Below are 11,345 nucleotides of genomic sequence, written 5' to 3' on the forward strand. Positions count from 1 at the left end.
TGTTTGAAAAGGTTAAATAGTGAGCTTCTGCTACAGGGACAGCTAGACAGAAGAATTGATTACTCCAGCACATATACTCACACAACACAATGTGACACAGACAGCCACACACACACAGTTGTGACATGTTTGCCACACTGTCCTCAACCACCCATAAACAGCATCTTTTCCCTTTTAAACATCTAAGACTCAAAAGAGACTCTTCCAGACTTACTGCTCCATCAATTTTAATGTTGCTATGGATTTCATTCAAGTTTCTTGCAATAATTCACCCCAACAGATTATCAGAGCTGAGCAAGAGGCAGAGAGACATCTGCAAACCAACAGTCTCACACATGTGCACCAGACCATCTTTACACAGATTATTCATGCACTTGGAACATCCACTTCATGAGATGTGTAGCTTAAGCCTTAACATCCAGTGTGGTTTCAATGCCTCAGCTCCACTAACTTCATTTCTCTCTCCCAGTAATCATAGAATTGTCAGGGTTGGAAGGCACCTCAAGGATCAGCCAGTTCCAACCCCCTTGCCCATGGGACACCTCACACTACAGCAGGTTACTCACAGCCACATCCAGCCTGGCTGCAAAAACCTCCAGGGATGAGGCTTCCACCACCTCCCTGGGCAACCTGCTGCCAGTGAAGAACTTTTTCCTAATGTCTACTCTAAATCTCCCTTCCTCTAGCTTGGATCCACACCCCTCCCAGTTCTATCACTCCCTGACAGCCTAAAAAGTCCCTCCCCAGCTTTCGTGTAGCCCCCTTCAGATACTAGAAGGCTACAATAAGGTCTCCCCACAACTGAACAACCCCAACTCTCTGAGCCCATCTTCACAGGAGAGGTGCTCCAGCCTTTTGACCATCCTCTTGGCCCTTCTCTGGACAATTCAACTGAAGCCCATTAGCTGACATAAAGACTATTACCATTTTAAATGTTTGCTGAAACACCTGCAGGCCTTCCATCCATAAAAGCAGTTAGGAAAAGTGAAGTTGGTAACAGAACTTCAGCATGCCCAAATAATACCAAGCTCTCCTGTCCACTTACATCTCTCATCAGCTGATACCTGACCATCCAGAAATCTAAGCAGAGTGATGAGTACTTTTCTCTCCTTCCAAGAGATTTTTGCCATTGAAAAGGTCAGAAGTGTACCTGAAATGGGAAATACTGAGGTGTCAAAAGTAGCCTATCTCCTGGAGCCTCAAGGTGGAAATATCTCCCATGCTGCTAGCCTTCACCTTTGTGGGTGACAGTTCCTTCATGTCTGAGCAAGCAGCCACTGAGTACCTGGCATCAGGTTGGAGAACCAGATAATTATCTTTTCAGACTTCCATTCATAAAGCATTTTACTCTTCAGAAGTGGAAACCAACAAAAGCAGGGCAATGAGTTCACAGCAGCCCTTACTGCTAAAAATGGAAAGCTGTTAATTCTTGTGTTGACACATCCTGACAGGCTCCACTCATGCTCTGACACAGCTCCTGGTCCAGGCCTGTCCAAGCTAGACTGTGCAAGTCCTGCAGGGCTCAGCTCAGCCAAGCACACAGGCTGAGTCCACACCACTCATGGAGGCTGCTACGAGAGCACAACTAACACAGACCTGGTTCTGAAGTGCAGCTGCAAGTCAGCTGCAAACACACCTTTAGCCAAGAATGCTGCAAGCCCCAGAGGCAATTGTTAGAGTCTTGTTTAATCTTTATTTACATGGTCCTCACATACAAGTCATAGTCAAGGAGTCAGCAAATTCTGGTAACATACCATAAATCAATATGGTAAAGAAATGAGATAAGCCAATCCTATCACCTGCATGTTATCACTGTCAGCAGATGTTTCAGCACTTCAGACAACCCCATACTTGACAGAACCAGTCAAATTCAGCTGCCAGGCTCAGAGCTGACATCCCCTCACAGTTTGTTCAAACAGACCTCAGTGTGCTCTTACTGCTAAGCTGCAGCCAGCTCCAGTCACAGAAGCATAATCTGCCTCCTAGGAAAAACAAAGCCTCAGCAGCTCCAGTACCCTAGGCAACAAAACTGCCCATTACAGAGGAAATGGGAAAAGAGCTCTGTATACAGCCAAGTGCTCAGGGGGTTATTATTTACAATCACAGAAACTGTTGAGTACTTAAGTATTAGTTTAAGCCTTTCTCCTTCATACACAAGAGTCCAACTTGGGGAAAAACCCTGCAAGAGACACCAAATTTTCAATGCCAATCACCTCCTCCTGCTTTCTCCAGGATTGCCACACTTGGTGCAGGATACAGCACAACTCAGCAGCTAGAACTGCTGATTATCTACTTATTAAACCAAACCTGCACCGATTCCAAGCTGTCTTTACTACAGCTCAACACATGCAAGCATCTGAACTGGTGTAGACTTTTCACAGGTAGAGGTTTCAGAGATGGCAGGGAGTAAGAGCCAGTAAATCAAGATTCTTTCAGAACACAACATGTATGACCATTTATTACATTTATAAGGATGTCAAGCTCTGGTGTACATCATGTACATTACTAAACAGCTGTAAAACAAACAACAACAAAAAGGATGTGAGGGTCATTTAAATTCTGGTACCCCTGACTGCATGCTGGAGCTTCACCTGCCAGCATTCCTGTCTATTTAAAAAGAGGCCAAAAGTCAAGACAAAGGATTGCCCTTCCTTACATCACCACAGATGCTTCAGCTCAGACACCTGACATTTTTAACTAACTTTTAAAGCAGTTAGTACCTCCACTTGAAAAAAAAAAAACCAAACTCCAAAAGGTAAGTTTTGTAGCTCAAGGTAGTCTCCAGTAAGATGTAAAACACTAGCCAAAGAATAAAATCCATTTCTTTCAAGTTGAATCCAATAAACATGATTCCAGATAGAATTTGTCCACAATTTGTTAGTGAAGAATCTCTTCATATATTGTCCACCATCCAACAACACTGGAACATAATTACTGTAGCCATCAGCTACTTTATTTACATGGACTCCTACTGATGAGAGGCTTGATTTTTTTCACCATATTTTTCCTCAGTGTCAGAATTAAGCAGTAGATCCTGTTTAAAGGCACCTAGCCTCTAAACTACCACAATCCTGCAGACAAAGCCACTTGAAGGGGCCTAAAGATGAGGTTCTGCTCACAAAAGGTCACCTCCTCTTCTTCATATCCATGAAAACTAGACTCAAAAGTTCTAGCTGTTATGAATTATCCTTCCTACCTGAATAAAAATAGGCCATGTGCACACACATCCACTTGGAAATAGTAAGCTTCTAGACAGTCAAAATTGAGTTTCCAACAAGTTCTTACCCTTTCAAAGCAACTTAACCAAATAAACCAAATCTCAGAAGTCTCCGTATCATTTCCTCCCCCCCTATATAGAAACATCTTCATCAATGACATGGATGAGGGAACAGAGTGTGCCCCCAGCAGGTTTGCTGATTCAGAACTGGGAGGAGTGGCTGATGTCCCCGAAGGTTGTGTTGCCATTCAGTTGGAGAGCTGGGCAGAGAGGAACACACTGAAGCTCAACAAGGTTAAGTGTATGGCTGGTTCTACACCTAGGGAGGAAGAACCCCATGAACCAGTACAGGTTAGGGGTAGACCTGCTGGAAAGCAACTCTCCTGAGGACCTGGAAACCCTGCTGGATGACAAGCTAAGACAGCAATTTAACCTTGTGGCCAGCAGGGCCGATGGTTATCTTGGGGTGTATTAAAGAAGAGTGTGGCCTGCAGGTCAAAGGAAGTTATCCTCCCCCTTCTACTCTGCCCTAACAAGGCAACATCTGGACTACTATGTCCAGTTCTGGACTCCTCAGTTCAAGAGAGAAGAAACTACTGCAGAGTCTGGTGGAGGGTCATGAAGATGATTAAGGCACTGGAGCATTTCTCTTACAAGGAAAGGCTGAGAGATCTGGAACTGCTTAGCCTGGAGAAGACAGAGTGGATCTTATCAATGCTTATAAATATCTGAAAGGCAGGTGGCAAGAGAAAGAGACCAGACCCCTTTTAGTGGTGCCATGCAACAGGACAAGGGGCAACAGGCACAAACTGGAACACAGAAGTTCCACCTGAACATGAGGAAAAATTCTTTCCTGTGAAGGTGCCAGAGCACTGGACCAGGCTGCCCAGAGAGGTTGTGGAGTCTCCTTCTCTGGATATTCAAAACCTGCCTGGATGTGATCCTGTGCAACCTGCTCTGGGTGAACCTGCTTTAGCAGTGGCATTGGACTAGATGATCCCCAGAGGTCCCTTCCAACTCCCATCATGCCCTGGTTCTGCTATTCCAATATTCCCCAACCAAGAAAGCTAAGCTTCTATGACACATTCATGCATGTATTATCAGATTTATAGCAAAGAGTAACCTCAAATCAATTCTGTAAAGGTACAGGGCATCTACATGCTTCCATAAAAAAGTCCTTTAGCTGAGCACTTTGAGGAGCCTCAAACTCCTCATATCCAACTGACTAGCAGAAATGTCATTAGCCTAGAAGTGAAAACCATGACTAAATCCTTCTATGCCTCAGTTACAAAAGGAATATAAAATGGACATGGCTGCATTTTAAGGACAGGGAACACTAAGCTGTTTGCCTGCTGAAGCTGTCTGTTTATCTCAGGGGCTACTGATAAGCAAGATACTTCTGTGCAAAGGACTGAACTCTACAGTTACTACTTTTATCAGCTCTTGACATGACCACTGCAGAAGTCAGGTTGTATTATCCAGCCCTCAAAAGATTCAGCTCCACTGGCAATTATTATTTAATTGATGATATGCATAATTAAAGGAAGCATGGTTATGAAGACAATAGGGCCTTTTTTGACTAATTTGTAGATTTTGCAGTGCATTAAAGATACTGAAAACTCTGCAGAAAGCTGACAGCTTTTGGAAGAGCTACACTGTGTCACACATCCCATGCAGCCCCATTCCCAAGACAGTGCTACAGTCCCCTCACCCCCATCTTAAACCAACACAAGAGGTGTTTTTCTCTTTTTAACTCCCTATACTCATGATTTCATTGCCATTGCTGGCATCTCTCAATACCTCCAACAACTGCCATCATCACTTCTGTAAGACTGGTGAACACCAAGAAATGCCTACTACTCCAGTTCCCACTCAACATCCTTGCTGAGTACACATTTAGATCCTGAAGAAGCACCCCAAGAGAATCCTAGAATTGTCAGGGTTGGAAGGGACCTCAAGGAGCAGCCAGTTCCAATCCCCCTGCCATGGGCAGGGACACCTCACACTACAGCAGGTTGCTCACAGCCACATCCACCCTGGCTGCAAAAACCTCCAGGGATGAGGCTTCCACCACCTCCCTGGGCAACCTGTGCCAGTGTCTCACCACCTTCATGGGGAAGAATTTCTTCCTAACATCCAATCTGAATCTCCTCTCATTTCAAACCATTGCTCCTGGCCCTGTCCCTGCAGGCCTTTGCAAACAGTCCCTCTGCAGCCTTCTTGTAACCCCCTTCAGGAACTGGAAGGTTGCTTTTAGGTCTCCCTGGAGCCTTCTCTTCTGCAGGCTGAACACCCCCAGCTCCATTAGCCTGTCCTTGCAGCAGAGATGCTCCAACCTCCTGATCATCTTTTATGGCTCTCCTCTGGAGCCACTCCATCAGGTCCATGTCCTTCCTGCGTGGAGGGCTCCAGAGCTGGCTGCAGTGCTCCAGGTGAGGTCCCACCAGAGCAGTCAGGATATATATGAAGTGAAATATCATGAGGTGACATCCAGCCAGAACAGGGCTGCCTGAAGAAAACAGGGTAGCTACTGAAGGGTTCTGGCACATGCCAATTCAGCCTGCAAGTGGGAACAACCCACCACAACCTACACTACTCTTCAGCACAAGCAGTTGCTAGCTGCAAAGCATTTAACACATGACAAAACCCCATCTTCCTAATGCACTGTGTCCTTGAGACCCTTTCACCAAGGTGCAAAGACAGGCCCCCTTCTTTCTCCAAGACCAAGGATAAAGACAAGCCACACACACAAAAAAAAAAAAACCCCACAACAAAACCAAAACACAACCCCACCACCGAAAACCAGATCCACCAAAATTGTTAACCCAGAATCATAGAATGGTCTGGGTTGGAAGGGGCCTCCAAAGGTCACCTAATCCACCCCCCCAGCACTCAGCAGGGACATCCTCCAACTTCATCAGCTTGCTCAGAGCTTTGTCCAGCCTCACCTTGACTATCTCCAGGGATGGGGCCTCAACCACCTCCCTGGGCAATCTGTTGCAATGCTCCAGCACCCTCATGGTGCAGAACTGGTTCCTAACATCCAATCTAGATCTCCTCTGATTTCAAACCATTGCCCCTTGTCCTAACATTGCAGGCCATTGTAAACAGTCCCTCTAGAGCCTTCTTGTAGCCCCCTTCAGGTACTGGCAGGCTGCTCTTAAGTCTCCTCGGAGCCTTCTCTTCTCCAGGCTGAACACCCCCAGCTCCCTCAGCCTGTCCTCATAGCAGAGGTGCTCCAATACCCTGGTGATTTTTGTGGCCCTCCTGTGAGCCTGCTCCATCAGCTCCATGTCCTTTGTGTGCTGAGGACTCCAGAGCTGGATACAGTATTCCAGATGAAGTCTTACTAGAGCTGAGCAAAGTGGCAGAATCACCTCTCTTGACCTGGCCACATTTCTTCTGACACAGCCCAGGATGCTAAAGGCCTTCTGGGCTGCAAGCTCACACTGTTGGCTCATATCCAGCTTCTCATCCACCAGCACCCCCAAGTCCTTTTCTGCAGGGCTGCTCTCAGTTTCATCATCCCCTAGACTGTACTGGTATCTAAGGATTGCCCTGCCTAGGTCATTTCATGGCACTCCACAATGCTCAGAAGTGGTTTGTTTTTTTCTGTAAGGTACCTGGGACAGCAAAACTCAACTATTTGATGAGCCATGATTCGGCATTAAATTGTAACTTCTCAATATAAAATACAGATGTATGCTCGATGTTTTTTTCTTCTATAGAAAACTCCTTCTGTTTTCAGAAGCAGAAACACTAGAGGAGAGGAGAAACTCCATATGAACAGTTCAAGCCAGCTTCAAAACTGTCGTAAGTACTATCAAGTCCAGTACAACAGACTTCCTTAGTGAGATGTGAGGAGCATACTAAAGAAAAAACTTCTTCCCTTTGATCTGCTCAGCATCACTTCTGCTGTTGGTCTCTCCCCCTACCTCTATTTAGCCACACCCTTCTTGGTGGGAGTAAGATCCAAATACTGCCTTCAAAAGTAAAGGGAAATTGAATAGAAAAACCTACCTGAAAGGAAGGCAGGATGACAGAATGACAGAATGTTAGGGGTTGGAAGTGACCTCAAAATATCATCTAGCCCAATCCCCTCCTGCCAAAGCAGGATCAGACACTTAAGACTGTTACCACAGTCTAATGAACAGCAGCTAGTGCAACTATGGCTTATTTTCAAAACACCTAGTCCTGGCCTTTTCCTTGGTAATCCTGACTCTTCTGCAGAAGCCAGTTACTGATGCAATGTTTGAACCCATCATAGTTCAGGCATCTAAACAGGCAAAGAGGACACTGTGGGTGTTGGGTGAAACCCATGAAAATTGCTTTTAGATTGGTTTAGCGGCCCAATTCTGTTCATGTTAGATTCATCGAGCAGAAGTTGCATGGCAAATGGTAGGAGTATCTCACTCACTGGTTAAGTCATCGTTGGAGTGGCTAAGTTGCACTGCAAAAAAATCTCACTGCGTAATGGAAACCGGAACACTTTCACCACGAACCATAGTAGAATATTCTAAAGCACACTGAAAAAACCTCACTAATACCTTCCTCCCCCTCCCCCGCTCTGCTCCTGGCTCTTCAAAGCGCAAACACAGCAACACCACGAAGGGCACAGCACGCAGCAGAGCCGCTGGGGTCAGAAACCTCTCTCTCAAATCAAGCTACTGCTAGGTTTTAGCTGCAAACGCATGCAACTGCTTTCATACCTCCCTCTCTTCGAAAAGGGAAATAAAAAGCAAGAGGGACAACACAGAAGGTCAGATCCCTGGAGAAACACCGGCCCCAGGAAGGGCCTGCTCCAAGGGAAAGGGAAGGCCAGCCCTAACTGCCTGCCTTGCTCAGCATTCACTGACTTCACCACCCAGCTTTGCAGCCCACGGTAGGTCCCCCATGATTAAACCTTTTCACCCATCTTGGCCGCTGAGGAGCGTAGTGGCTTCCTCGTTTTCCGGCTCGAACGTGCCCTCTGCAGATAACTACGGGGGTAAAGCTTCGAAACAGCGGGCAGCTCATCCAAAGCGCAGTTTCATCACTAATCACTTCCTTCGCGCTTTTGCAACGAGGTCAGAGAAGCACCGAAGTGACGAGACGCTCATGCATTGTACCGCACCCTGCCGGGCGGGAGCTGCCAGCCCGTTTCATCGCCATCGCCTGGAGCGCGGTGCAAAGGCTCCACCAACCCAAGCGTGCTTCGCGGGGAGCCCCGGCCCGGCCGCTCGAAAACAGCCAGGGCATCCCTGCCCCCAAACCAGGCCCGCGGCGCGCCACCTCCCGCCCGACCGCTCGCCCGCCGCCGCCGCCGCCAGCGGGGAAAGCCCGCCCGGACGGACGGCTGCAGCCCGCCTCAGTGACCGGCCGCGGCGGGGGAACCTAAACGCACCACTCCCCATGCGTGCACCGCCCGACACCGCTGCCTCACCCCAGGCCGGGCTGCCCCCAGGCGCAGGGCAGGAGGCCGCTGCAGGCCGCCCGCCCGGGGAGGGTACAGCGGCACGATGGCCCCAGGGAGCATCTGCTCGCCGGCAGAGGCGGATACCGGCGGGGAATACACGGGGCACGCAGCCGGGCAGGGGCGCCAGACGGAGGTCCGGGGGAGGGGGCGCCCGCGCAGGGCCTGGCGGCCGGCCGGCCGCACCACTTCCTCGGCGACGGCAGGGGCGAGGAGGGGAAAGGCGGAGCGCGACACACCGCCAGGCTTTGGCGCGGGGGATGAGGGCAGAACGGACGCACGGACGCACCCTCTGCCCTCCTCTCTCTCTCCCCCGCCGCGGCGGTTACCTGTGGCGCCAAGCAGGAAGTCGAGGGTGCTGTGCCGCGCTGCTGCTGCTGCCATAGTGAGGTAGAGCCCTGTGCCATGCCTGGAGGAGGCGGCGGCGGCGGCGACGCGGGGAGTGCGGCCAGGAGCCTATATGTGCGCGGGGGCTGCAGCGGCGCCGCGGGGCTGGGCCAGCGCGGCGCGGGGCGGGGCCCGCCCGGCCGGGGCGGGGCAATGGCGGCGGGGCGGGAGGGCAGCGGCCGTTAGGGGCTTCTGGGGCCGGCGGCAGGGTTTGGGGCTTCTGGCGCTGGCGGCGTGGGGGCCAGGCCGGTGTCTGCCAGAGGAACGGGCACTATGCGGAGGGTGTTTGGTGGCGGGGGCTTGGTGCCGGCCTCTTTCGGTGCGCCGCCAGCCGCAGCGCCGCGGGGCGGGGAGCGTGGCCGCTGCGGCGCGGCCGTCCTCCTCAGTGGCTGCAGCGCTTCAGCCCGGCGGTTAGTGCTTGGTCCTGCCGGGCCGGTGGGCCTGGGGCTGGCCTGTAAGTCCGAAAACATCCTGCGGAGCCGAGACTTTCATTAGGGTTCAATTCACATGCGCACACCCCCGGTGAGATCCCTGCGTGGTGTCCCGGCGCTGAGGCCGACGATCAATTTCAGCACGAATGGTGGCCTCAGCCTTGGGGCTGCTGGGCAGACGCAGGGTTGTCTCTTGCCCTAGCTGTGCTGGCAGGGTGTTTGCTGGCTTTTCCCGTGGTTTCAGGGGCACCATCACCAGAGAACCTTCCAAGCCTTGTATTTCAAGTAATTTTTTAGTTCCTTAAAAGGTAACTTCAAAATAGCATGCAAAAAGGACATAAGCCATGTGTAAGTATAAGTCCAGAGAAATGCCATGTAGAAGTAGTTAATAATAAAAGCGATGTTTAACTTGGATGGTTACTGTAAGTTTTGCCAGGTCTTGGTTCCTTTCGTTTTGTTATAGAACATCTCCAGGGATGGGGCTCCGGCCACCGCCCTGGGCAACCCCTTCCAGTGTTCCACCAGCATCATGGTGCAGAACTTGTTCCTACATCCAATCTAAATCTGCTCTTCTCTAGTTTGAAGCCATTGCCCCTCGTCCTGTCACTGCAAGCCTTTGTAAACTGGGGTGAGATCGAGTTTGCACAATGCACCACGGGAACCAGTGATTTTGTGTGATTCCACACTTAAGAGGTCTTCAAGTAATCCTTACTGTGTAATGTTATAGTATCCTTGTTTTGAGCAGTATAGTTCCACACATGCATCCTGAGCAAATCAAAAAGAGTGGCTGGAGATGCATATCAAAGGATGCACAGACATCTGCAGGTCTGTGATAACTACTCTTTCACCACTCAGTCTTATTTAACACAGCCCAGCCATTAGAGGCTTTTTGTGTTTTGGGGTTTTTTTCCACAGAATCACACAGAATCACAGAATGTTAGGGGCTGGAAGGGACCTCCAAAGCTCATCCAGGCCAAGCCCCCTGCCAGAGCAGGAGCACCTAGAGCAGGTCACACAGGAACACAGCCAGGTGGGTCTTGAATATCTCCAGAGAGGGAGACTCCACAAGCCCCCTGGGCAGCCTGTTCCAGTGTTCTGCCACCCTCACAGGAAAAAAATCTTGCCTCATGTTTCCATGGAATTTCCTATGCCTCAACTTCCACCCATTGCCCCTTGTCCTGTCATTGGGCATCACCCAGCAGAGCTTGGCTCCAGCCTCTTGGCACTCGGCCTTTACAGAATTATAAACATGAATGAGGTCACCCCTCAGGCTCCTCCTCTCCAAGCTAAAGAGCCTCAGCTCTCCTCATAAGGAAGATGTTCCACTCCCTTAATCATCCTTGTGGCTCTGTTCTGGACTCTTTCAATCATTTCCCCTAATGATTAGTTAGCTAAAGGATTGGGCTTTGCAGATTCCCATTCAACACCTTTAATCCAATCCTGGATGTAACAGGGGATAACATAGTCCTCCTTGGGTAGATTTGGTATCCTTGTTTCCACTTCACCAGGGCCGTGGCAGGATGAGCAGAGGGCTGGAGCTCCCCTGCTATGAAGACAGACTGAGAGAGTTGGGGTTGTTCAGTCTGGAGAGGAGAAGGCTCCCAGGAGACCTTCTGGTGGCCTTCCAGTATCTTAAAGGGGCTACAAGAAAGCTGGGGAGGGACTTTTGAGGGTGTCAGGTAGTGATAGGATTGGGGGGAATGGAGCAAAACTAGAAATGGGAAGATTCAGATTGAATGTTAGGAAGAAATTCTTCCGCATGTGGGTGGTGAGACACTGGCAGAGGTTGCCCAGGGAGGTGGTGGAAGCCTCATCCCTGGAGGTGTTTAAGGCCAGGCTGGATGTGTCTCTGGGCAAC

At 49.8% G+C, this 11,345-nt stretch overlaps 1 protein-coding gene across 1 annotated transcript in view; it reads right to left on the reverse strand.

The window, feature by feature from the left end:
* SMS (spermine synthase) overlaps positions 1-9,060 on the reverse strand; it is a 47,870-nt gene extending 38,810 nt beyond the window's left edge. Inside the window, exon 1 of the mRNA XM_054384395.1 lies at positions 8,999-9,060. Coding sequence (XP_054240370.1) covers positions 8,999-9,053 — 55 coding nt within the window. The 5' untranslated portion in view covers positions 9,054-9,060. The remainder of the gene's footprint in view (positions 1-8,998) is intronic.
* Between the last annotated feature and the right edge of the window lie 2,285 nt (positions 9,061-11,345).

The sequence above is a fragment of the Indicator indicator genome, chromosome 1, assembly GCF_027791375.1.
Source record: "Indicator indicator isolate 239-I01 chromosome 1, UM_Iind_1.1, whole genome shotgun sequence".
NCBI classification, from domain to species: domain Eukaryota; kingdom Metazoa; phylum Chordata; class Aves; order Piciformes; family Indicatoridae; genus Indicator; species Indicator indicator.